This window comes from Vulpes vulpes, chromosome 2, assembly GCF_048418805.1.
Source record: "Vulpes vulpes isolate BD-2025 chromosome 2, VulVul3, whole genome shotgun sequence".
Classification (NCBI taxonomy): domain Eukaryota; kingdom Metazoa; phylum Chordata; class Mammalia; order Carnivora; family Canidae; genus Vulpes; species Vulpes vulpes.
The window spans coordinates 17,941,380-17,969,042 of NC_132781.1; the positions used below are offsets into that span (position 1 = coordinate 17,941,380).

Consider the following 27,663-nt stretch of genomic DNA (forward strand, 5'->3'; position numbering starts at 1 on the left):
TCTATCTAATGAAACACATGTAGAAACATGAAAATATAAATCTTTCATGCACATTTTTTTAATTTAAATTTTAAAAAAATTTTAAAAAGCATATCTTCCATAGTGAGATAGTTTCAGGATATGGAGAGGGTATTGAGATTATGTTTCATCCTATATAAATTGGAATCACTGCAAAAGGATAAATGTTCTGAAAGAATATTTTTTTTTCTTCTTCTTTTGCTTGTGTCTTTTTTTGTAGAAATCTTCGTTGCAATTTACTCACAGAAGTGAGCTTTGGAACGTTTCAGGCCTGGCATGGAATGCAGTTTTTACATAAGCTGTAAGTGAAATAGAAAATGAATACATGTAAAAAATAAACAGACAAACAATATGTAAAAACATCATACATTTATTGGTTCAGTGGATGTAATAAGCCCAGTATGAACTCTGAAAAGTATGTCTTAAAATCCATTCTTTTTTTTTTTCAAATGAGGAAACGGAGGTACAAAGAGGCCAAGAGGCTTGTCTATCTCATAAATGGCACTCTCAGCTTCCCCTGTACTCAGCTTTGGTATAGGCAATAAAAGGCCCCAAGCAAATAACACCCAAATCAACATTATCCTGGGAATCCATGACAATGATGCTTCACCAATCGGGGCATGGTCCTTGAAGTTCCAACTTTGAATTTAACTTTGATTCCTGCTAATGTGCAAAGTTCCTAACTGCTTCAATGCGTGCAAAATAAAGCTTCAAAGAACTAAGTGTAGGGGAATTCTCCAGGGAGCAAAAGTGTGGGTGCTTCCTCAGCCATCAGCTTCTTTTAAATGGTAAAGCAGAAAGAACTGCTGAGAACCTGCCACAGGGCACTTCTCTCACCAGTTACCCAGAACATTATTTTTCAAAAAATGTATACCTCTGAGTAAATCATCTGGGGGCCATAAGACCTTTGAGATATGGTAAAAGATATTGTTTGTGTTAAGTTGTGTGAAAAATGTTCATGAAATACATTGCTGTAGCATAATTCCATGTGGCTATTTCCTGACTCTTCTTCAATAAGAAGTGTGTTATTCCCTTTCGGCTGGAAAATTCTGTGATTTCCTGATGATATAAACAAATCATAGTGGGGGATGTTCAATGGCCTGAGGGGGATTTTAGACTCAAGGTGAAGATCTTCCTCTAAACCTGACTTTGGAAATGATTATCTTACCTGTCCTGTAGTTCAGAAATATTATTTCACACAGTTTATTTTAGGACAGATGAAGGCGTTGAGGGTGTGTCTGGAGCTAGAGGGACAGTTCCTGCAGATGCCTATCTGTTGAAGGCTCCTCTCTCCTCCCATTAATTTGCTGATGCCTAACTTGGAAAAAGAATACAGAGGGTCAGTTTTTTGCTTGCGAACACCCCGGAGAAAAGGTTCATTGGGTTTCTGCACCAAGAGGTTTTGGAGCATCAATATAGTGCCTTAAACTCACCATCTTTATTTCTAAGCATGCTCTCACACCAAGAGCCTCTTAGAAGAATCTGAATTTCCAAAAAATAAATAAATAAATAAGTAAATAAGTAAGTAAGTAAATAAATAAATAAATAATCTGACTTTCATTAAAGTTATATGGGCAACACAGGAAAGAATATGGGGGAATCAGTTGATAAAAATCAATGAATTCATTGAAAAACATTCAGTGAGTGCCATGTCCAGTACATGTCAACACTGTACTAAGTACTGGGGGTACAAAGAATAAGACAGGGACTGTCCCCAAGAAACTTTCATACTGGAAGGAGAAAGATGTTGACGGGAAAACACACGGGAGCCGTGCTGGCATCCATGCAGCAGGGTAACAATGTAGGGGGTTGACAAAGTAGGGAACAGGTTGTGGGATAGAAAAGACTCTTAATGGATGAGGCAACAGCTTGTTTGTGTTGAGTTTCTGTGTGCATCTTAAATAACAGAAAAAGGTAATTAAAGAACCAGAGCTAGCCAGTGTTGATAATATATTAATACTCATGTCATTGGACTTGAATAGAGCTTCGAAAACTAATCACAGTTCCTTCTGAAAGATTATCACAATACCGTAAGTGTGTACTGGGGGGTTAGGCTCCTTTTTTGTTTGGGGCCAAATTTTTCTAATAGACAAAGCTAGTCTGCTTTAGGAAATCTCTGCCATAGTGAAATATAAACTTCACTGCTTTTCTTTCCAAAGGCAAGTTGCCAAGGGAAGATGCTACTCTTTGAATTAGTCATGTTACCTGTGTGACATGTTACCAAGGTGATTATAAGTTGAAACAATATTTTCTCTGGCATTAAAGAAGTCTGTAAAATTTATAGGCCCTTGCTGAGGTGTATTTATTTTGAACTGACCAAATCATGAACTTCAGGGCACTTCACTTCTATAGGCCCCTTCCAAGGTCTTGAGAGGAGTCCTAGCAATTTTTATACTCATGGTTTTCCAGGTTTTTATTAGACAGGATTTCCCAAAGTAGATGAGGTTCAGGCCCCACAAGACCTTGATTCACCCTGGGTTTCAGGTAATTATAAGTCAGTAAGCTTCTTGAATGAAGCCTCTAACTTTTTGATAAATACTGAGTGAACAAGTTAGCAGTGTGGTAGAGTCCATTTTGAATCTGAAATCCACCTCAAAGACATGCCAAGAGCTTATTAATAAGGTACCACTTTTGGGGGTTTTGGTTTTATTTGGCTTTAATAAGGTACCACTTTTTGAATGGTAGTAATAATCATATCTCTTTCAGATAAAATCAGGAAAGAAATAGATTATGGAAAACCAGCAGTGGTTGATAATCCAAAATGTTAAGTATACTTTCTTCTTTTCTGACTTTAAAGTGCTTCTTCTTCATTTACCTGCACAGGTCCAGACTGATGGATTGTTTTTAAAAATTCTTTTAGTCACTTCATTGGTTCTAACAATACAAGCTCCATGATTTTAGAAACTGAAGGACTCTACATTGTAGAAGGGCTATATCTTATGCAAGTAGAGTCCATTCACATGCTGGCTTGTCTGCAGTACCTCAGTGTTATGCTAAGAACATAAGCACTAAGAGAGAATAAGGTGATTCTAAGCTTTATCCAAATTGAATTATTTACCTCACTGTTGAGAATACCAATGAGGCAGGTGTGGCCATACTATGAAGGCAAATTGAGCTGCAGTTACAGAGACACCCTAATGCTTCCCCAGTCATCCAGCATTGGTTTCCTTTAGATAGCTGTGTGCACACACAAGTTTATACACTTCAGGGTATTGTCATCACTTTTTGGTATGTACTGAAAATCCTGGAAGCTTCTTCTTCAGATTCAGAAAGGCATAAACATTAAGGGTGAAAATAATAACTCGGTCTGTCCTTTGGGAGGACTCAGGGTGGCTGTTTTATTATTTTCTATTAGTAATAGTTCAAAAGGTTTGAGACAGTCATACCCAGCAACCACTATACTTTCCTTTTCCCAACTGCATCTTATTCTTCCCATGCATGTTATTGACGTATCTTCTTTCTCTCGGAACCATAGCAGTTCCTCCTCTGCCCCATAATATTTCTTTAATACCTACCTCTATTAGGTGCTTACTGTGTTCCAGTCACTATACTAAGGACTTTTATGTATGGTAGAAGCAAGATAGTGTGACTAAAACTCTTAGATGGTGCCTGGCACATGGAAAATACTCAATACATGTTCCCTGACACTGTATCTCATTTTCGTTTTTCCAACAGCTCTTGTGATGTAGATATTGTTATCCCCACTTTGGGGACAAGGAAATTGAAACACAGAGACATTGGGTAACTTGCCTAGGTTCACACTGTTGATAAGTGGCAAAACCACTTACAAGATTTGCAAGTAATAGAGCTCCGCTTTCCCTTGTACTAGGAGCTGAATGATGACCATTTGGCTTTTGGTGCATTGTCTCTTGGAGTTGGTTTCTAACTGGAATAAGAGCTTTAGAGAAGAGAACTCCTTTTCCCTATGACAATCCCATGCTTCTGGAGCTCCTGGCCATGCCACCTATGGGTATCCCCAGGCTTTCTGCTCACTGCCCCAGGGCAAATATAACACCATTACTACTAGGCACCTACTCTATGCTCAGCCTTATGCAAGATGCTTTGCATATGGTCTTTCATTTAATCCTCAAATCGCCTTATGAGGTAAATGGTACTAAGTAAGACTCAGAGATGTTTGTTATTCAAGTCACTTCACCAGGAAGTGACAGCCAGAATTCAAGCCTAGGTCTGCCTGGTTCCAAGGGCCCTTGCTTCTTCCGCTGTTCCTCACTGCCAGGAACTCTTCTTTAAAATATTCTCAGAACTTTGATTAAGATATAGGCTGACCATTTCAGATTGTTTAGACTTGGCCCCTCCCCTACCCCTGAGAAAGAATTTATGTGATAAAGTTAGTTAGAAGTCTTGTATTGAGGAGCTTCACGTGGGGAGTCACATTCTCGTGGCTCATGGACATACGTAGATGAATAAATGAAAGGGGTTACTCCATCCCCAAGTACTTCAAACATACTGGAACAGGCTGTAGGTCACTCTACTTATTTCTTCGACTGTCGTCCTCCCAGGAGCCAGTTTTCCCTGCCTGTCTTGGGATTCTAGGATAGATAGTTTGGAGTTTGTCCTATTTTAAATTTATTTTCACTGCCTACTTTGGATAGTTTTTCAGCTAAAGCTGTTAGGATTTCAGTACATTCAGGACAGTGAAGACATGCTTCAGTCCTCAATTCTTCTGTCTCCTTAGTTAATAGAAAGGAAACATAGGCCATCTGTCTGGACCCGTATAGAAGATTTTGGAAATAAAATTAAAACAGGTAAGACGTGTTCCCTTATTTTGTGAGCTACCTTTAATCCGTCCCATTGTTCAACAGCAAAAAGCTTTTGCAAAAATGCTTGAGTTTTCCTCTTCAAATAAGGTATAGTTTTCAAAAAAAAATTATTTAGAATAATATCTCTTCAACTTTGATGATAAGACAGCCTTTCAGGCTAATAAAAACTGTTGTTTTATTTTACTTCCATAAAGATAACCCTGTGAATGTCAAAAAGCCAGTGGACTAGGGCTCAGCACATTTTTATCTGCAAAATGAAGGAATTGACCCGAAAGGAAAATGGTCTCTAGTGTGATGTCCTCAGTGAATCTAAACCACTCGTATTGTGGTTTGTAGAAAAGCAGTTGCTCTGGAGTACTCCATCTGTAAACTTTTGGGTCAGTTCTCATTCTATCCTTCCTCCAGGCACAGCCTTCATGAGGAAAAGACAGCACTAAAGACAGGAGGAAGCACAAGGATAATTTAGAGTGGCCCCATATTTTGGTTTCACTAGTGATAAATGCAGGATGTTAACCTCAGTAGGAAAAGGGCTGTCTGGTTAAGAGGAAACACTGAGCTGGTGGGTACAAGACTACGGGCGAACACCCAGGAAAGAATGGACGGTTAGAGAACTGAGATAATTTGGGGGAAGGATAACAAACTGTTAAAACAAATTGTTTTGGCTACATAATGGTTTATAGTCATTGTTTTAAAACGCGTGGAGGGAAGGATGCAGAGGTGGAGGAGCTCACTTGCACATAGCCCATCAGTGAGCTTATAGATTTTAATGCCAGTTGTTTTTTAAAAGCAAAGGATAGGGCAGCCAGGGTGGCTCAGGGGTTTAGCGCTGCCTTCAGCCCAGGGCGTGATCCTGGAGTCCTGGGATTGAGTCCCACATCGGGCTCCCTGCATGAAACCTGCTTCCCCCTCTGCCTCTGTCTCTGCCTCTCTCTCTCTCTCTCTCTCTCTCTCTCTCTCTGTGTGTGTCTTACGAATAAATAAATAAATTATTTTAAAAAATAAAATAAAAATAAAAGCAAAGGACATTCAATGTCTCAAAGTTGAGGAACTGTGCTTAACCAGACATGTGACACTCATATTCTTCCTCTTCATTATCTTGCTGAATAATAACTAGCATTACAAATCCAATACATTGATGGTACTGAAAAAAATCTAGAAGAATGGGAATAGGAAGAATAGGGGAGTTTCCAAGGCAAGAACAAAAATGTATGGCTCCCCCCTCCAAAAAGTATGTCTCCCAACCTCACTAACACTGGCTCCCTCTGACCTCAGTTGTAGAAGAGTCCAAGTTTTTACTCTTCTTTTCTCTACCTACCAACATATTTGGTGTTCTACCACCCAGTGCTCTATTTATCACATCACAGTTCTTTATTTTTTTTATTTTTATTTATTTATGATATTCACACACACACACACAGAGAGAAAGAGAGAGAGAGAGAGGGAGAGAGAGAGAGAGAGAGGCAGAGACACAGGCAGAGGGAGAAGCAGGCTCCATGCACCGGGAGCCGGACGTGGGATTCGTTCCCGGATCTCCAGGATCGCGCCCTGGGCCAAAGGCAGGCGCTAAACCGCTGCGCCACCCAGGGATCCCCAGTTCTTTATTTTTAATTGAGATATAATCCGCATAATAGACTATGCAACATTGTAAAGTATACAGTCCAGTGGTATACTTCGATAGACAACAGTCACCCTAATTCCAGGACAGTTTCACCACCCCCCAAAATAAATACATACCCATAAGCTGTGACCACCCCCTTCTTCCCCCTCCCAGGCAACAACTAATTCCCCTTCTGTATCCTAGATTTCCCTCTTCTGGACATTTCATACAAATGTGTGTCTAGCTTCTTTCACATAACGTGTTAGCTTCAAAGTTTTTCCATGTCGTAGCATAGATACCAGCACTTCATTCTTTTTGAAGGCTGTATAATATTCCCTTACATAGACACATCACCTTTGTTCATCTGTTCCTCAGTTATTGGACATTTCAGTTGTTTCCACTTTTGACTATTATTAATAATGCTGCTATGAGTATTCACATACATGGTTTTGTGTGGACATATGTTTTTAATTCTCTTGGATATATACCGAGGAGTGGAATTGCAGAGTCACGTAGTAACTCTATGTCTAACCCTTTTGAGGAACTGCCAAACTGTGTTCCACACGTAACTATGCCATTTTGTGTTCTCACCAATGTATGAAGATTCCAGTTTCTCCATAATCTTGCTACCACTTTTCTCCATCTGATTACAGCCATCTTAGTGAGTATAAAGTAGTATCTTATTATAGCTTTGATTCGTATTTCCCTAACGACTTAAGACACTGAACATCTTTTCATGTGCTTATTGGCCATTTGTATATTTTCTTTGGAGAAATGTCTCTCTAAATCCTTTGCCCATTTAAAAGTTCAATTATTAGTCTTTTTATTGATTTGTAAGAGTTCTTTATGTGTTCTGGATATTCTGGATACTAGACTTTTATCAGACATATGATTTGCAAATATTTTCTCCCATTCTGTGAGTTGTCTTTTACTTTCTTGGTAATGTCCTTTGAAGCACCAAAATCTGTTTAATTTTTTATAAAGTCCAATTTGTCTATTTTTCCTTTTATTATTTGTGCTTTTGGTGTCATGTCTAAGAAACTCTTGCCTAATCCAAGGTCATAAAGATTTCTAAGAGTTTTTATAGCTTGAGCACTTCCATTTAGGTAGTTGATCCGTTTTGAGTTAATTTTTATATATAAAATGAAGTGTAGGAATCCTTATTTTGTATATGAATATATAGTTGTCCCAGCTCCATTTGAAGACTAGTCTTCCCACTTTGAATTGCCTTGGCACTCTTGTTGAAAAATCAGTAAACTATAAATGTGAGGATTTATTCCTGGACTGTCAGTTCTGTTCCATTGGTTTATATGTCTATCCTTTGTTTTTTTTTAATCTTCAGCCTCAGTTTATTCACTTTTAATTTATAGAACATCAGAGATTTACATTTCTTTCCAGTGTTAGCATTTTTATTTTTTTAATAATAAATTTATTTTTTTATTGGTGTTCAATTTGCCAAGATACAGAATAACACCCAGTGCTCATCCCGTCAAGTGCCCCACTCAGTGCCCGTCACCCATCCACCCCCACCCCCCGCCCTCCTCCCCTTCCACCACCCCTAGTTTGTTTCCCAGAGTTAGGAGTCTTAATGTTCTGTCTCCCTTTCTGATATTTCCTACCCATTTCTTCTCCCTTCCCTTCTATTCCCTTTCACTATTATTTATATTCCCCAAATGAATGAGACCATATAATGTTTGCCCTTCTCCGATTGTGTATGTCTATCCTTATGCCAGTGCCACACTACGATTACTGTAGCTTTGAATTGGGTTTGGAAACCAGAGCATGTGAATCTTCCCACCTTTTTGGTCTTTATCTAGATTTTTTTTCTTCGCTATTCTGGGTCCCTTGAATTGACATAAGAATTTTAGAATTAGCCTGGAAAGAAGTCAGCTGTGATCTTGATAAGGGTTGTGCTGAAGCCATACTTCAAGTTGGGGCATAGTGCCATTTTAACAATATTTTCTTCTGGTCCATGACCATGGCATTTTTTCCATTTATTTCAATCTTCTTTAATTTCAACAATGTTTTGTAGTTCTCAGTGTATGAGTCTTATCCTTCTTTGGTTAAATTTTTTCCTAAGTATTTTATTCTTTTTAATATTGTTATACATGGAATTTTTTTCTTAATATCATTTTAGATTACTCATTGCTAGTACATAGAAATACAGCCAACTTTTACATATTGATCTTGTATCCTGTAACCTTGCTGAACCCATTTGTTAGTGCTAAGGTTTTTTTCTACATTCCTAGGAATATGTCTTATGGTCTTCTACTTTCCCAGGAATATGTTGGAGCATTTCAAACTCTCAGTGGATATCTCATTTCTCAGCTTTTTCTTTTAAACTTTTAGATTAGGCTTTTTTTTTTTTTTTTTTTTTTTTTTTTTTGTCTCAACTGTTATCCATTTCCTTACACAGCTGCCAGTTTAAAACATTTACCTGTAAGTGTTTTTTAAAATGTTCCTTCGGATATCTAGGTGACTCAGCGGTTGGGTGTCTGCCTTCCTCTCTAGGCATGATCCTGGAGTTCTGGGATCCGGTCTCACATCCAGATCCCCATAGGGAGTCCACTTCTCCCTCTGCCTATGTCTCTGCCTCTCACTGTCTCCCTTTGCCTGTGTCTCTGCCTCTCTCTCTCTCTCTCTCTCTCACTCTCTCACTCCCTCTCTCTGTCTCTCTCATGAATAAATAAATGAATATATTTTTTAAATGCCCCTTGAGAAGAAGAGGCTTTTAGCATTGTGCAGTTCTCAGTGAGGTCAAGGACAAGCTTCTCAATTGAGGTCTTCCAGGAAACTCAGTAGACAGGTAAAACAATGACAGTTCTTTGGGAAGGAGGCTTTAAGGAACTCCAGCTCCATTTTGCTCCCCTGGGATGTGGGCTATTTTTCAAGGCTACCATCAGGATACAGAGCAGACGTCTAGAACAAGTTAAAACAACAGATCTCACTGTTCTTATAGTAATTAATACATTTTCCCTTAATGAATGCTCTCTGGGTTGCTGTTGGCCCATTGGTTAATTTTTCCAAAATGATGAAAACATTGATTCTATGTTTGCCAGTTTTTGTCATTGTCGTTGCTTTTATGGAGGGATGAATTTTCAAATGTCCTCACTTTCCCATTTTCACTGATTCGCCTATAACATGGTTTAAAATCCCTAAAGTCTCAATGACCATCAGCTAATTGAATACCTCATTGAAAAAAAAAAAAACCCTCATCAAGAGAGATGATTAGAGAAAAGGAATAAAAATAGAAAATGTAATTCTCAGAGGAGCTCTCCCAGATGGAGCGATGAAGTTCAACATGGATACAGTTTCTCTATTTAGTGCTCTCAAAGTTCATGGTAACAGGTGTTTTATAAACCCCCTTTTCTTCATGTGAGTTAAACACAGGCTTTGGAGTCAGAACTCAGTTCAAATTCCAGCTCTGCTTCTGACTGGCTTGACAACCTCGGACAAATTATGTAACCTCTCTGTACCTCAGTTTCCTCATTTGTAAAATGAGGTGATGATAGTATCTATCACATAAGGTTATTGTGATGATTAAATGTGAAATGCTGATCACAGATGCCTTACAGCCCAATAATAGTATTGGTTATGAAGATTATCTTTCTAATACTTGGTAAAAGTATAGTTAATGATTCTTGAGTAGAGTCAACCTCAAGGTAGATTGTCTTTTCTTTTCTTCCTATTTCTTTTAGCTTTTTTTGTTTTAAAGAGTTGGGAAGAAGGTCTGTTCAGCATTTTGGAATAAAAGCTTGTGTCAAAAAATGACAAGATGTCCTTTATTCAACAAACACTAAATAGTCAATAACAAGCACTATACTATGTCAGGCACAGGGACAACATGACAATCAAGTATGGTCCCTGCCTTCCAGGAGCCGAGAATCCAGGAGATTGATAAGGAAACAGGTGATACATGCCATGACAAAGGCTGTAATGCAAGAATACACACAGGCTATGTGGTGGGAACATAGCTTTCCCCGGCTGCTCATAGATTTAGCCCTTCTTGTTTGGCTCCAAAACTGAAGAATTGGTTATCTATTTTGTCTTTAACTGGGTGGTTTAAACCGTAGGATTTTTAAACTTTCTAGAGATAAAAGAAAAGCACTTTGAATTATGGAGGACACTAGAAATAGTATTTCCTACAGAAATTACTTCCTACTGGTATAGTCACTTCTGAGGTTTTCAACCTGAAACGTTCTTTGGCATATTTTTTCTTTGCCATCCACTTAAAAAAAATTTTTTTTCTCTTTCTCTTCCCACTTTATCATTCAGAGACCTGGGTAGTGCCCAAAGAAAGAATGTTTTACAGATTCTAAGGGTGATTTATAGGCAAAGACAGAAAATGATTGCTTTTAAACTTCAAGTTCCATACCAAAAAAAATGAATATAAATTTTCAAGGTAGTTACTTAAAATACAGATAATTTTAATTTCATTGCATTTTTCAGAATTCTTAGTCGTAACCCTCTGACAACTGTTGAAGATTCATATCTTTTTAAATTGCCAGCATTAAAATATTTGTAAGTATTACAACAATCTCATGGCACATGAGATGATTTCTGCTCTTTTTTTACTTTTGTCAAAGATTAAATCTTTTGCATTTTGAATAAAAAGTTATAATTTAAATTTTAGCTGGGTTATTGCAATAAGAATTACTGGCAAAGAAAGAATGTATATAGACAAGACAGCCTGTAGTAGAAGAGAGCATTATTGAAGAACACATAGAGATATGGAACATGCAGGTGTATATGGAAATATTTACCACATATGTAGAAATATCATTTATCTCAAAAAGCAAACTGGAATAAGGTATACATTATTTAAAACAAAAGACAAATCAAGAAAGGTGGATGCAACTGAGAATGAGTAGAAAAAGGGTAAAAAGAGATTGTACTGTTTAGCACCAAGGTGATCATGTTCGTGATGCACATAAATTTTAATTTCTTCAATAAGAATGCTCTGAAATTATCTTCCACAGCAAGTAAAACTCTTGAGCTAGCTTGACAGAGAAGCCAGAATTTAAATAATCACATACTATTAAGTACCTTTTTGTACTTGGTGTGGAATTTTAGTCTTTGCTATCATGCATGTTTGGGCTTTCTCTTTCAGAGACATGGGAACAACACAGGTGTCACTTTCAACAATTGAGAGCATTCTCATGATGACCCTTGAATTGGAAAAACTGTAAGTTGATTTTTCTTGTGTTTATTATCACTTCGTTGTGTATTTAGGTTTGTTTTATTTTTAAGTCAGATTTATTGAGGCATAATTTTCAGTTAATATGTACTGTTTTTAAGTATATGCAGTTTTTAATGAGCTTTGGCAAATCTATAGTTGTGTAACCACCACCACGTTTGAGATACAGAACATTTCTGTTTGTAGTTAATCCCCTGTTCCCACCATCAGCCCCTGACAGCCATCAACCTCATTTTTGTCCCTATAGTTTTTTTTCCACCATGTCTTTTTTTTTTTAAGATTTTATTTATTTATTCATGAGAGACAAAGAAAGAGAGAATGAGAGGTCAGAGGGAGAAACAGGCTCCATACAAGGAATCTGATGTGGGACTTTATCGCGGGACTCCGGGATCACTCCCTGAGCCAAAGGTAGACGCTTAACCCCTGAGCCACCCAGGCGCCCCTCCACCGTGTCTTATAAATGAAATCATACAGTATGCAGTCTTGTGTGATTGGCTCCTTTGACTCAGCATAATCCTTTTGAGATTCATCCTTGTGAGTGCATCAACCCGTAATTCACTCCTTTTTATTACTGAGTAGTGTTACAGTTGTGTGGATATATCAGTTGGTTTATGCATTCATCACTTAATGGACATTTGAGTTGTTCTGATTTTCCTTTTGGCTATGATGAATAAAGCTGCTAAAAGCAGTCACGTGCAGGCCTTTGTGTGAGCATATGCTTTCATTCCGGGGGAGGTGAAATACTTAATGGTAGGATTACTACATCATGTGCTAAGTGTATATTTAACTTTTTAAGAAACTGCTTCCTAGGGGTACCTGGGGCGTTTATCAGTTAAGTGTCCAACTGTTGATTGTTGATTTTGGCTTAGGTCATAATCTCAGTGTTGTGAGATCAAGCCCCCAGTGGGGCTCCATGCTGAACGTGGAGCATGCTTAAGATTCTTTCTCTCCCTTTCTCTCTGCCCCTCCTCCCCACCCCACTCATACACATGTGCTTGCTCTCTCTCATGGCTCAGCTCATGACCCCCAGATTCTGGGATTGAATCCCACAGGAGGCTCCCTGCAGGGAGCCTGCTTCTCCCTCTGCCTCTGCCTCTGCCTCTGTGTCTCTCATTAATAAATAAAAATAAAACCTTAAAAAAAAAAAAAGAAACAAGGTACATGTCACCCCCTGTTTTTTTTTAAGATTTTATTTATTCATGAGAGACACAAACAGAGAGAGATAGGGGAGACAGAGGCAGAGACACAGGCAGAGGGAGAAGCAGTCTCCATGCTGGGAGCCTGATGTGGGACTTGATCCCGGGACTCCAGGATCAGGCTTTGGGTTGATGGCAGGCGCTAAACCGCTGAGCCACCCAGGGATCCCTGACCCCTCTCATTTCTGATACTGATAATTTATGTCTTCTCTTGTCTTGTCTTAATCAGTCTGCATAGAGGTTTATCAGTTTTATTTATCTTCTCCAAAAACCGTCTTTTGGGGCACCTGCGTGGCTCAGTGGTTGAGCATCTGCCTTTGGCTCAGGTCGTGATCCTGGGGTCCTAGAATCGAGTCCCTCTTCAAGCTCCCCACAGGGAGCCTGCTTCTCCCTCTGCCTATGTCTCTGCCCCTCTCTCTGTGTCTCTCATGAATAAATAAATACAATCTTTAAAAATAAATAAATAAAAACTGTCTTTTCATTTCACTGGCCTCTCTATTTTTGTTTTCTGTTTTCTTCATTTGTGCCTTGATCTCTATTATGCTATTTCTTCTCCTTATTCAATGATTGATTTTATTTTCTTTTTTTAGTTTCTTAAACGTGGATACTGGGGAAGCTGAACACCGCATTAGCAACATCCCATATGTTGACATGGTTTCAGTTTTAGTACGAAATAGTCCTTAATTTCCCTTTTGTATCTTTGACTGGCAGGGTTACTAAGAAGTATGTTGTTTAGTTTCTAAATAAATTGGAGACTTTTCAAATCTGTTAATTTCTAACTTAATTCCATTGTAGTCACAGAACATATGTTGAATGACTGAAATCCTTTTAAATTTATTGAGGCTTGTTTTATACCCATGAATTCTGGTATTAGATAAGCCTATGATCTATTTTGGTAATTATTATGTATCTACTTGAAAAAATGTGTACTCTGATTTTGGGTGGAGCATTCTATAATGTCAGTTAGGTCAAGTATGTTGATAGTGTTATTCAAATCTGCTATATCTCTACTGATTTTCTGTCAATTATTTAGAAAGCGATATTGAAATCTCCAACTATAATTGTGTATTTATTTGTCTCTCTTTGCCATTCTCCTTCATATATTTTGAATTTCTGTTATCAGATGCATACATTTTTAGGTTATGTCTTTTTTATTAGTCGAAATTCCTATAATGATGGAATAACCTCCTTTATCCTTGGTAATATTTTTTTACTTTGAAATTGACTTTGTCTTACAGTAATGTAGTCACCCAAGGTTTCTTTTGATTACTGTTAGCATAGCACAATTTTTTCTATACTTTTAACCTACTTGTATATTTCTATTGAAGATGATTCTTCATTCTTCATCTATAGACAGCATATAGTTGGCTTTTGCTTTTATATATTTTAATTAGGGTGATTATACCATTACACCTAATGTAATTATTAACATGACTACATTTAAAGCTACTAAAATCTCTATGTGTCCCATCTGTTCTTTGTTTTGCTATTGTTTTTTCTTTTTCTTCCTACTTTTGGATGACTGAGTACACTTTTAAATTAAATTAAATTAAATTAAATTAAATTAAATTAAATTAAATTAAATTTTATTTGTTGCCTGGTTATTTACAACTCAGGTTTTGTTAGTTTAGTAGTAGTTTAATGGTTTGTAGTGTTCATCTTTAACTTTTCAGTCTATCTTCAAATAACATATGATTTCATGATTGCTATAAGAACCTTACAATATATAGTGTACTTCATTTCTCCCTTACTGGCCTTTGTGCTCATGTCTTCATACATTTTGCTTTTACTTCTAAACAGCACACTATATTATTTTTTTCTTTAAACAATAAGTTAACTCCTTTAGGAAGTATAGTTGATGTAATATTAAATTAGTTTCAGATGTACAACATAGTGATTGAACAATTAATACCACAATAAGTGTATTACAGTATTATTAACTATATTCCCTACATTGTACTTTTCATCCGGAGACTTACTTTATAACTAGAAGTTTGTACTTCTTACGTCTTTTCACTCATTTTGACCATATCCCCGCCCTCTACTTTAACAGCCACCAGTCTGTTCTCCATATTCATGAATCTGTTTCTCTCTTCTTTTTGTTGTCATTTTTAATTTGTTTAAGACTCTACATATAAGTTAAATCATATTGTATTCGGATATTTAAATAGTAAGAAGAACCTTATGTATTTACCTTTGGAGTTACCAGTTCTAATGTTCTTCTTTCTTTTGTGTGGATGCACATTTCTATCTGCTATCATTTTCCTTCTGCTTGAAAATACTTTCTTTAGCTTTTCTACAGTGTAAATCTACTAATGATGAGTTCTTTCAGCTTTTGTATGTCTCAGTCTTTTGTTTTGCTTTTATTTTTGAAAGATCTGGATATAGAATTCTAGTTTGATAGTTGTTGGTCCCCTCTCCTCTTCACTGCTTTAAAGACGTTGCTCTACTGAGTTCCATTAATTCCAACAAGAAATATGTTATCACTGTTATCTCTATTTCCCTATATGTTGTGTGGAGGTTTTTCCTTTGGCTTATTTTTAACATTTTCTCTTTATTGATGGCTTGAGAAGTTTGATTATGATGTGCTTTGGCATAGTTTTGTCCATATTTCTTGTGCTTAGAGTTCATTGACCTTCTTGGATTTGTGGGTTTATTAGGGTTACCTGTTTGGACAATTTGGGGGCTATTATTTTTCAAATTATATTTCTTCTCCCTTGTAGACTCTACGTATGCATATATTAGGCCACTTGAAGTTGTTGTATAACTCACTCAGTAGAGACATGGGTTTCTTAGTCTGGGATTGTTTTTATTTTTAGATTTTATTTATTTGACAGAGAGAGAGAGCACAAGCAGGGGCAGCAGAGGAGAGGGAGAAGTAGGCTCTCTGCTGAGGAGGGAAACTGATGTGGAGCTCGATCATGGGACCCTGGGATCATGACCTGAGCCGAAGGCAGACATTTAACTGATTGAGCCACCCTGGTGCCTCATCAGTCTGGTTTTCCTTAACATATGAAATATTTTTATAACTTTTTTAATAAAGATTTTGTAATTTATTTAAAAGAGAAAGAAGAGAGCACACGTGGGTGGAGCAGAAGGAGAGAGAATCTCAAGCAGACTTACAGTGATCTAGGAGCCCAGTGAGGGGCTTGATCTTGTGAGCCTGAGATCATGACCTGAGTTGAAACCAAGAGTCAGATGCTTAACCAACAGTGGCACCCAGGCACCCCAGTTATAGTAACTTTTTAAACATCCTTGTCTGCTAGTTGTAACACCTGTGTAGATTATGGGTTAGTTTTGATTGATTGCTTTCTATCCTTGATATGGGCCATATTTTAGACTTACTCAGACTCTTCTCAGAAGTCTACCCTCTTCCTGTATGCTCTTAACCCAAAGTGAGACTTTTGGGTCAGAAGGAGATACTTCTGAACTAAACTACTGATCAATGCCACCCAGTTCTTATCTCTGTCTTATTCTAGGTATATCATACCCCCTACCATCCTTACCTATTTGTTGAGCACCTCTGTCCTTCTCTTTATTTACAATATTCATGAGCAAGAATTGGCCAACTGGTCCCTACCCAACCCTACCCAACCATCATATATGCCTCAAGAATTCCTTTTTGCAGAGCCCTGTGAAGACCTTGGCCTGAATCTTCTACTCAAGTAACCCCTTTACCACTAATATAATTCTCTGTGTTTCCATTTATAGGATATTACCTAGCCGTATGTCCTGTTGTCTCTGCCAATTCAAAAATAATATTGAGGTTGTTTGCAAGACAGTCAAGCTGCATTGTGACGGTGAATGTTTGACAAATGCCACACGTTGTGGTGAGTTTGAATTGCCTCATGATATATATATATAATATTTATATTTAAAGATTTTATTTATGAGAGAGAGAGAAAGAGAGAGGCAGAGGGAGAAGCAGGTTCCATACAGGGAGGGACTTGATCCCAGGACTCCAGGATCACACCCTAGGCTAAGGCAGGTGCAAAACCGCTAAGCCAACCAGGAATCACCTCATGGTATATTTTAAATTTTTAAATTTTACTTATGTTTTAATTTTTATTTTTAATCAACAATGATAAATTTTTAACTAATGATGTCACTGCATTATTTTTATTCACTCAGAGTTAAAACCCCTAAATTTCTTTTTTTTTTTTTTCAAAGATTTGAGAGAGAGAGAGATGTGTGTCAAAGGAGGGGCAGAGGGAGAGAATCTCAAACAGATTCCCCGCTGAGTGTGGAGCCCAATGCAGGGCTCAATCCCATGACCTTGAAATCATGACCTGAGCTGAATCCAAGAGTTGTATGCTTAACCCACTGAGCCACACAGGCACCCTTCAAATCCCTAAATTGATAAGAACTATTCCTTTGTTATAAGTCAGATTCTCAGTTACATTATTAAATTAATTACTCCCAAATGAAAACATATGCATCATAATTTGTAAACTGATTTCATATGTATCAATGTATCAGATCTCAGGTCCCCATTGTCTTATATGATAGGTGGAGATATATTTTTGTTTATTCTGTTTGTTTTTACAAGTTATTAAGAGTAAAAGTGATGCTGATTTATAAAGTTTATTCAGAGCCTGAGAGTTTCTGTTCCCTAACCAGAAGCTGCTGCCTTCTTATGGATAGAGAGCACTCTTCTATTCTTGGACTGTCCAACTCTGAACTTGTTCTGAATCCTCAGCTTTTCTATCCAAAAACGCTCAGATACATTTTTTAAAAATATTTATTTATTTATGATAGTCACAGAGAGATAGAGAGAGAGGCAGAGACACAGGCAGAGGGAGAAGCAGGCTCCATGCACCGGGAGCCCTACGTGGGATTCGATCCCAGATCTCCAGGATCGCGCCCTGGGCCAAAGGCAGGCGCCAAACCACTGCGCCACCCAGGGATCCCCGCTCAGATACTTTTAAGTATTTTTCTGTATACTATGTTTTATTGGCACTAACTTCATGACTTCCAAAATGTGCTTCTGCACCCAAATAGCTTGAATATAGTTCCCTATCAATGACCTAAGGTACATCATAAATAACAGTTTGCTACCTCTGTAAATATAATGTTGCTTATTTTTCAAAACAATTTTTTACTAATTACTCCCTTATCTCTTAGATGTGGGCAGAATAGGCATGTTTAACCTCCTTTTACAGGTGAGGAAAAATGAGATCAGAGGTGTTAAGTACTGTTGCCTAGCACTCAAGTGTCCCGTTTAGGGCTCTCTACAAGCCCATTGCTCCTCCTTTCTTGTGACCTTTATTACCTCTTCCTCTGACTCTCATCAACACCGCTGAAAATACTTCTAATTCTTCTGGAAATGAAACTCGGTTGGATAATACTGTGCATGTACACAAGCCATATGCTGACTTTCATGTAGTGGGAAGCTCTGGATGGTACCCTAATAAATAAAGCTAGAAATATTAGAAATGAAAGTCAAGTATATTTCTTCACATTCTGACAAAAAATTTCTTTATCCCTTCTGCATTTTAAAACCTCAAGTATTATTCCATTGATTTATCGAACATTCCACATTGGCATATCTCTCATACCTGGAAAATCTCTAAGCCTACACTCATTCCCTGCCCAATTTAACCAAAGAGCCAGGGTGGACTTAGTGCTTTTTTTCTGTCTAGAGCTTATGTTTTGTGTGAGCTGCAATATATGGGACCAGGGACCAAGCATAGTAATTGATGGGTAGATGGAGAGGGCATGTCCAGATGAGGCCCTACTAGCAGTGGGAGTTTTCATGGGCATCTGAGATAGTAGCAAGAAAACAAGCACACTCAAGAGATAGAAGGAGGAAACCCCCTGCTTCCACTGCATCTGAAGCATTACAGGACAGGGTATATGAATACCAGGAGTCACAGTAGATTTGCAGACAGTTTAGCTGAGTGTCTTCCAGACTTGGCTTTTCTTCAGTACTAGATAATTGGCCCTGGGAGACCAAGGATTATGGAATAATCCTACATGTAGTTATTCACGTTGTGGAAGGTTCTGAAGAAATAGCCATTTAAAAAAAATACCCTTTTCTCCTTTTGTTGTTGCCAATATAGGTTCAAGTTTGAGTTTGTGTCCTTGATAATGGTACTCAGATATTTGCTGGTTCTTAATTTTTATGACTGGGATGTATGACTGCAGACTGACAAAAAGCTGTGCTATCAGCCTTTCATTATCAAAACTAGTCTCCTCTTTTTCTGATAGATGAAAAAGTATCTATAATGAATGTAGAAGGATCATTCATGAAGGCATTAAAAGCCCGGAAGAAGAGTACCAGTACTGAGCTGACAATTGAGCCAGAGAAGGCATCCTCAGACAAAAATGCCATCGGTCTGTCAGCTTTTATGAATGAGCAGCTAGACTTTAATGATGAAAGTGATGTTATTAGTGCGCTGAATTACATATTACCTTATTTCTCAGAGGGAAATGTAGAAGATGTAGAATCAACATTACTACCATTCATTAAAACTCTGTTTTCAAATGTTCAAGATGGAGACAAGCCTGTGGGTTACTTGACAAACAACACAAAGAGCCCTTCTCTTGAACCTGGACCCAACAATTCAACTTACAAAAATAAACTGAGGAAACTCTCTTTCCTGGAAAATTTGTTAGATGCAGAAATTCAAGAAAAAAATGATGAGGTAAAAAAGAAAGAAAAAACTGCCATGCTTATACCTCCCAGGCTTTTAGGTCCCAAATTTAAACGCCAAATCGTTCCAAAGAAATTGGAAACTGCCCAAGGACAGGAAAAGAGCCTTCCCAAGGCTAAGAATGTGCGGAAGAGGCGGTTTAGAAAAAAAAGGGTTCTCAAGGGCCCCAAGGACCTACAGAAAAGGCACTACAAGGAAGTGGACGTTCAGAGCACCCAAGGGAAACAGAGTGCCCAGTCATTTGTGAAGAACATGGCCAAAGAAAGAAGGCACAGTAGACCATCCCCCAGGGAGCTGGAGGAGCTTCGCATGGCCCAGAGGCCCAGGAAATTAGTGGGAAACTCCGTCCACACAGAGCCTTCATTCATAAAGGAGCACAAGGCAGCAGCCTCTTCTTTCCCGAAGCAACACATAATGGGCAGCCCTTCTGCCTCCACTGCTCCAAAATCCCTACCTAAGGTGAGAAACAAATCAAAAGACTTAACCTACCCCATTGTTGTTTTAGAAGATGCGAATGCTAGAGTTAGGGAAATGGAGGCTTCCAGACCAGTCTCACATTCTGGGAAAAAGTATGTTTTCCATAAAATTCGCTCACGTATAGTCCAAAGAACACCCAAGACTAAACAAAGTAAAAAGTTCAGAAAGAAAAACTCACGCTCGAATATATTGATGTCAGCACAGAGGCCTCCATTGCCTGCAGTCAGGAGCCTCATAGATTCCCCTTCACGGGAGGCTATTTCATCTTCAGAAGAACAGACTCAGGAAAATCCTTTTCCAGAATTATTGATTCTTTCGGAGCCTTCTAAAGAAAACACTACTGTAGAAAACACTACTACTGCACAGAATGTTTCTGCAGAAATTATTTCTCCAGGAAACACTACTGTATCAGAACAAACTCCCCCTGAATTCACAATCCGTAGGAATCTTTCCACTACATATTCTACTACCACCAGAGACAACTTTGTGCCGACTGTTAAACAAACCAATGAAACACAATGGGAATACCACAACTTGGTCACTGACTTGCCCCCAAGGCCCACAGGCTTCAGTGTTGCAAAGCTCTCATCCGCAGGTGATCTATTTGAAATTCAGCTAAACCAGCAGCTACGGTCCCTCATCCCGAATAATGACGTGAGAAGGCTCATTTCTCATGTTATCCGGACTTTGAAAATGGACTGCTCTGAGACCAACGTGCAACTGGCCTGTGCCAAGCTTATCTCCAGAACAGGCCTCCTGATGAAGCTTCTCAGCGAGCAGCAGGAAGTAAAGGTGTCCAAGGCAGAGTGGGATACAGACCAATGGAAGACTGAGAACTATATCAAGGAGAGCACAGAAGCCCAGAGTGAACAGAAAGGACAGGAGTCAAGGGAGGTGAGGATAACTCCTGAACCATGGGGTCTGAACTTTTAGTCAGTTTAGGACATGCAATTAAAGCACCCACGCACAAGGACCAGGGCCTCCCAGTCTGGGTCTTGTCTTAGCCATTAATTTTGGCTGAGACAGTGATCTGCCACTTTGCTCCTTTAGAGAATGGTGCCACTGTTCCCAGGTAGATGAGAAGAGGACTTAACATACAAGATAAATAGATTATTGAAAAAAGGGCTAATGATAAAATTATATAACACATTAGATTTGGTATATTTCTTAAGAACCTGTAAGCCACTCCTCTGAAAGAATGAGGTTTTAGAGTAGCTTAAGAATAGTTAGCTTTCATCCTGTTTCTTTGATTTCGAAAAAATTGTTCTTTGTTTTTTGGTTTTTTTTTTTAGCTCACAAAAGAAGTTCCAGGTTATGGCTATAACAACAAACTCATCTTGGCAATATCTGTGACTGTAGTAGTAATGATTTTGATTATAGTTTTCTGTCTCATTGAGGTAAGAACAACCATTAATTCAGATTTCCAGAAAATCTTTTGTCTTTATAATAGATTCAGAATTTACAAACTTAAAATCAAAGCCACTTTCTCACTTACTACTACTTGGTATTCCTCTTCTGTCTGACAGACTGACATGTACTTTGTTCTTTTATTGCAAAGTATATTCTGGGGATTTTTATTTTATTTTATTTTATTTTTTTAAAGAGAAGCAATTCTTTTTTTTTTTTTTAAAGATTTTATTTATTCATGAGAGACACAGAGGCACAAGCAGAGGGAGAAGCAGGCTCCATGCAAGGAGCCTGATGTGGGACTTGATCCTGGGTCCCCAGGATCACACCCTGGGCTGCAGGCAGTGCTAAACCACTGCGCCACCGGGACTGCTCTATTCTGGGGATTTTTAAAGGAACTTTCCATTGCCAGGAGATTTATGGATTATAAACAAGGCAACAAGCCATTAGACTGTTTTGGGACATTAGGTTTAAGAAGGCCAAGTTAACATGATAGTAACATTTCTTCAACTCAAAATTCTGTTGGTTAGCTGTACTCACCAGTCACTTTCAGACTACCACTGATTTCTTTCCTTGGCTGAAATGATGAGAGATAGTATCCACCCTCATGGAGCTATATCAGTCATCCTGGAAAAAAGGACATGGCTTAAAGATAAAAATATCATCTTGTTGATTAATTAGATTTACTCAGCAGCTTTTTCCACACACTGAATTATGTGAGTAGTTTTGGTTAAAACACTGTAGCTAAAATCCTGCATCAGGCTACTCCAAAGCATGTCATGTTTATAGTCACCTGTTCCTGGAGGTTGCCTGTTTACCTTTTCTTCAATTCCATAATGACTTGGCACTGGTTTTTGCCAAGCATAGGAAGAAGAATTTTCCATATCCAATGACATGCCCACAACCCTGGAGGACAATATTACCATCCCTCTTTCATCCATAAAAGGGGATCAGCTTAAGGCTCCAGTGGCAAAACCCAAAGCAGAACCCAGTTTCACTTAACTGCAAATCCTGTGCTCTTATTCCACTGTTCTGTCTCCTTAAAGATGAAAACACTGGCCAGTATTTGAAACACTGAAATTCAGTGGAAGCCACTGAAAGGATTAATATATTTAATATGAAAAGAGTTTTATCAGTCACCAGAAGATGACCAACAATCCAAGGGTGAAGGGGGTGAGACTACAAGAAATGGGAGATGTTTTGAGTCTGTCACCATATATGCGAGTTCTTTCCTTGTGGCCTATGCGATGTGGGTCTTGTTAGCGAGGCCTTTGTTGCCTTTACACTGTCTTCTTCTATACTTATATTTGTTATAATTTATATTTTTCAACCTGTATAGAATCTGTTTTGTTTTTAGGTATGGTTGACGTAGGGGATCTAACATTTTCCCCCTACAGAAAGATCCAGTTACTTTAAAGTCTTTTATTGAATGGTTCATTCTTTCTGAACAGATCTAAAATACTATTCTTTTTTTTTGGTAAGATTTTTTTTATTCATGAGACACACACACACAGAGACAGAGACACAGGCAGAGAGAAAAGCAGGCTCGTCTCAGGGAGCCCAATGTGGGACTTGATCCCCAGACCCGGGTTCACCCTGTGAGTCAAAGGCAGATGTTCTACCACTCAGCCACCCAGGCATCTCTAAAATACTTTACTTATCTGGACTCTATCAGTCCAGTTTCCTTTCCCATATCACACTATATACTTAATTCCAATTGCTTTATAATAACCTATTTTGATGTCTGGTAGAGTTAAGCTCATGCTCTTTGACCTCGTTTTTCATACATTTCATAGCTAGACTTGCATATCCCTTTACCAAATGTCAGCTGGCCAGTTTTTATTTAAAAAAAAGAAAAACTATCTTAGGATCTGAATAGGATTGCATTGAGTTTGAGGAGAATTGACATCTTTGCAATATTCTAGGAACATGGTATCATCATGTATTCATTTCTTAAAGTCCTTCAGAAGAGTTTTAATATTTTCATCTCAAAGGTCTTCCCCATTCTTCACTCTAAGTTTATTCCTAGGTACTTTATGTCTTTTATTGATATTTTTAAATATTTTTAAAAGATATTATTAATTTATTCATGAGACACACACAGAGAGAGGCAGAGACACAGGCAGAGGGAGAAGCAGGCTCCATGCAGGGAGCCTGATGTGAGAGCCGATCCCAGGATCCAGGATCACACCCTGGGCTGAAGGCAGGCACTAAACCATTGAGTCACTGAGGTGTCCTTCCTTTTATTGATATAATAAATGGAACCACTCTTCCATTTGTTAATTAGTTATTTGTGGAACGTAAGAAATCTACTGCATTTTGCATGTTGAGCTCTTGATTTTGTGTCTAGCCATCTTACTGAATTCTCATAGCACTTCCAGTAAAATTTATTTTTCTATTTTTTTAAGATTTTATTTATTCATGAGAGACACAGAGAGAGAAGCAGAGACACAGGCAGAGGAAGAAGCAGGGCCCATTCAGGGACCCTGATGTGGGACTTGATCCCAGGACCCTGGGATCATGCCCTGAGCCAGAGGCAGGCGCTCAACTGCTGAGCCACCCAGGCATCCCACTACAGTAAAATTTAAGTTGACTCATTGGGCCTTTTAGGTTGTCCATACTTTCATATACAAATATGTTTTGTTTCTTCCTTTCCAATACTTAATTTTTCCTATTGCATTGAGATGCCTGGAATCTTTAAAAGAAGTTTTTTCCTATTGCATTGATTAGGACCTCTTCAACGTGATGAATAGTAACAGGAATAATAGGCATTCTACTCTTGTCCTTGACTTTAAAACGATGTTGCTATTTACGTTTCTGGTAGATACTTTTCTTACTTCTAAGAAGTTTTATTAGGAATTACCTGTTAGATGTCATCTAAAACAGTCAATAAAATGTATTGCCAGCTGCACACAAGATCCCAAGTTGGGACTATGGATGAGTCAAAGGACTACTAAACAAACAGAATTCCTGCCTTCAAAAAAGGCTGAATAAGAATTAAAATACAAAGGAATGAATACAGATTTGGAGGCATGGTCATTGAGATGGGTACCTGTGATATGTTTCCTTCCAAAACAGATTTATTCTCATAGAGCAGCACCAGTGGAAGACGAAGAAGGAGGCTCAAGGTAAATTGGCAATTATTAAAGCAGAATTTCAGAACTAGATTTTAGAACTCCTATTTCACTCCCCTTGTTTCACACCCAGGAAACTACCAAAGGCAGAAAGAATATTGATTTGGTCTAATGCTTTGCCTGGATCCAGCCAAATTAGCTTCCCAGACAAATCTGAGTTAGAATGGAACTGACACAGAGCATCTACTGTCACTACTCCTTTAAAGAAAAAGGGCGGAGAGGGGTTGGATGCACCTGTTCCTGCTGGTAGTGACCATCAGGCCTGGCTACAGAGTCTTGGGCTAAGAGGGCTAGTCTTCAAGGCTGATGGAAGGCAGAAAAATAGGACTCCTTCCTGTAAAGTGGCAGGAAAACTTCCCTCCTCCTCCTGGTTTTTCATCCACCACTCTCCATTCCCTTTGTCCAGACTCCACAGACTGTTAACTGGGAGAGGCCTTAGGTAATAGTTTGTCTCTTCCTTTTATAATAAGGAAATGGAGAAGAAAGGGAAGGTAAATTGCCCCATGGGCATACTGCTACTGAGTGTCAGAAGATGGTTCCTTTCCAGAGGGGCACTTCTCTGATTATACTGTTCTTGGGCTGCAAGCTACATTTTATGTCACAACTCAGTACATACATACTGTAAAGACATAAGCAGGTTTTTAAAAATATTTTTTAATTTCTTCATGAGAGACGCAGAGAGAGAAGCAGAGAGATAGAGGGATAAGCAGGCTTCTCTCATGGAGCCTAATGTGGAGTCGATCCCCAGACCAGGACCACGCACGCCCAGAGCCAAAGGCATTACTCAACTGCAGAGCCACCTGGGCGTCTCAACATAAGCAGTTTCTAAGACAAACTTACTATACACTCTGATTCTTTCTATATTGTTTGTATTCAAAAATAATATTTTGTGTTTTAGTGCTGGCTGTGACCTTCCTCGCTCACTCATTAGCCACAGCCTGCAGTGAGAAAGTCAGTGAGTTAGGTAACTTTGTTGGGTGGACTCATGCATTTATTTGGTGTGAATCAACTTGTAGGATAAAGCAGCTAGGAAAATAGAAACACCTCTCTCTCCTCCTCCCCAGCAAATGATGCCTATGAGACAAAGTCCAAAGGGGACCAAAGTAAACTGCTTCTGGAGAGAGTAAGGTGCTTCTGTGTTAGAGTTGCACAGTTTGTTCACTCCATGAGGGCACTCGGCCAAGGGCCCAGGTGAGCAGGATGAAAATCTTGCTTATACTCAATGCCAACCCACATTTAACAAAGGCCTCTCCAGAGAAATTGTGGAGCCATTATGGACAGACATGGGAAAATTCTGGAAGTCTAGCATGCATGGGATTATTTTCAGGATCCCAGGTCTGGAGTGATTTTGCTTCCTGTGATTATGGACTGAGATGTCCTAATAGGACCAGAGATTCACATTGTGAGAGGCATGGGAAATGGCGTGAATCACTGATTGTCTGCATATGTGTTTCCTCCAAGGCTCTTCTTTAATTCTCTGCTGCATAAGAGATGTTCAGTCAAACGTGAGAGTCAGGTAAGTCTGAGGAAAATAAATTCCCATGGATGGAGAAAGCAGGGCAAATGCAGAATTAAAAATGTCCTTTCTGTTTTCTAGGAGGGCTTTTTTTGGAGAAGGCGGCCACTTTGGCTTCGGGACATGTACAGACCTCTCAATGCCACACGGAAGAAAAACATGGCACAGAAGCTACACGACAGGGATTCTTCTGATGAGGATGAGATTTTCAACAGGGAACCAGGGTACCTGGCTGGGGACAATTTATACTTCTTTTCTAAAATGAGTTAATTATGAAAAGTTTAATTGTTCCTTTACAGAGTTAAAGGCATTCTCCTTCTTTTTTGCAGAGAGAAAGGTGATGCCCCAGCAGAGAAGCCTCAGGCTGCAGATTCAGCTGCTGAAGACCTGGGTGAGGAGAGCGACAGTGAACTCCGCTCTGTCATCGTCCTCAAGTGACCTTGTCCTGCCTCAGGCTGTCTATAAAGTTTATTTTCTTTTTATTTTTATTAAAAAATTATTTTTTATTGGTGTTCAATTTGCCAACATATAGAATAACACCCAGGGCTCATCCCATCAAGTGCTCCGGTCAGTGCCCGTCACCCAGTCACCCCACACCCTGCCCACCTCCCATTCTACCACCCCAGTTCGTTTCCCATAGTTAGGAGTCTCTTATGTTCTGTCTCCCTTTCTGATATTTCCCACTCATTTTTTTCTCCTTTCCCGTTTATTCCCTTTCATTATTTTTTGTATTCCCCAATGAATGAGACCATATAATGTTTATCCTTCTCCGATTGACTTACTGCACTCATCATAATACCCTCCAGTTCCATCCACGTTGAAGCAAATGGTGGGTATTTGTCATTTCTAATGGCTGAGGAATATTCCATTGTATACATAGACCACATCTTCTTTATCCATTCATCTTTCGATGGACACCGAGGCTCCTTCCACAGTTTGGCTATTGTGGACATTGCTGCTAGAAACATCGGGGTGCAGGTGTCCTGGCGTTTCATTGCATCTGTATCTTTGGGGTAAATCCCCAGCAGTGCAATTGTTGGGTCGTAGGGCAGGTCTATTTTTAACTATTTGAGGATCCTCCACACGGTTTTCCAGAGTGGCTGCACTAGTTCACATTCTCACCATCAAGTTTATTTTCTGATATTGGCTTCTAAGCATTGCTTGCAAAATACTTATTTTTCTCATATTAAAAATGTATAAATTAATAACCAATTCTAGCCATGTGGTAAGGAATTAAAATGGAAATAAACATGTATATACAGGTAACAGGGCCATTGGTGAGAGGAACAGGCCTGAAACTAGAATCCCTCGTGGGAGACTGTACTTCCACAAGAGGCAGTGCCCACTAGGAAGGATGAATAGGGGTATCTTCCCCTCGTTTCCCCAATAAAATCAGTGTCTGAAAACTGGAAAACATATCTCCAGGTGTACAGACTATTAAATCAATTGGCAGTTTATTCTGGTGCTCTCTCCCCTGGTTCACCAAATACAAGTTATTCACAACATGCTTGACCTGCCCATAGAAGATCATCTGTTTCTGGCCCCTCTTGTAAGATTTTTAGCGTTACCAGAATATTGGGATCACTGAGCCTAGCTCCACAGTAGGGCTTTTTCTTCCCAAGTGCTCAAACTCATGCACAAAATATATGCCCTGTCTTGGCATAGGGGGTTCTTCATTCATACA

At 38.8% G+C, this 27,663-nt stretch overlaps 1 protein-coding gene and 1 long non-coding RNA gene across 12 annotated transcripts in view; one reads left to right on the forward strand and one right to left on the reverse strand.

Moving 5' to 3' along the window:
- The window catches only part of LOC140597725 (uncharacterized), a 41,092-nt gene that overhangs the window by 3,279 nt on the left and 10,150 nt on the right, over positions 1 to 27,663 (reverse strand). For 5 of the 11 annotated variants that reach the window (XR_011999607.1, XR_011999606.1, XR_011999599.1 and 2 more), the window contains 3 exons: positions 21,870 to 21,956; positions 1,187 to 1,336; positions 263 to 317 (listed from right to left, as the gene is read on the reverse strand). This is a non-coding gene — a long non-coding RNA (uncharacterized lncRNA). Of the gene's footprint in view, positions 1 to 262; positions 318 to 1,186; positions 1,337 to 20,100; positions 20,245 to 21,869; positions 21,957 to 27,663 lie in introns of all 11 variants that reach the window. The other 6 variants (XR_011999608.1, XR_011999601.1, XR_011999600.1 and 3 more) reach the window with 3 other exon arrangements.
- LOC112912652 (leucine-rich repeat-containing protein 37A2-like) lies at positions 239 to 26,490 on the forward strand. The gene is made up of 11 exons (XM_072746953.1): positions 239 to 319; positions 4,715 to 4,784; positions 10,846 to 10,917; positions 11,507 to 11,581; positions 16,501 to 16,619; positions 19,000 to 20,816; positions 21,215 to 21,319; positions 24,408 to 24,457; positions 25,925 to 25,979; positions 26,061 to 26,203; positions 26,309 to 26,490. Exons 4-11 carry the CDS (start codon positions 11,511 to 11,513, stop codon positions 26,415 to 26,417), a joined length of 2,469 nt encoding a protein of 822 aa, XP_072603054.1. The 5' UTR covers positions 239 to 319; positions 4,715 to 4,784; positions 10,846 to 10,917; positions 11,507 to 11,510; the 3' UTR covers positions 26,418 to 26,490.

Coding starts and splice junctions, on each gene's coding strand:
- LOC112912652 (XM_072746953.1), top strand. CDS start 11,511: ATGGGAACAACACAGGTGTCACTTTCAACAATTGAGAGCATTCTCATG. Junction 24,458..25,924: donor GACGAAGAAGGAGGCTCAAG/GTAAATTGGCAA, acceptor GTTTCCTCCAAG/GCTCTTCTTTAATTCTCTGC. Junction 25,980..26,060: donor CAGTCAAACGTGAGAGTCAG/GTAAGTCTGAGG, acceptor TCTGTTTTCTAG/GAGGGCTTTTTTTGGAGAAG.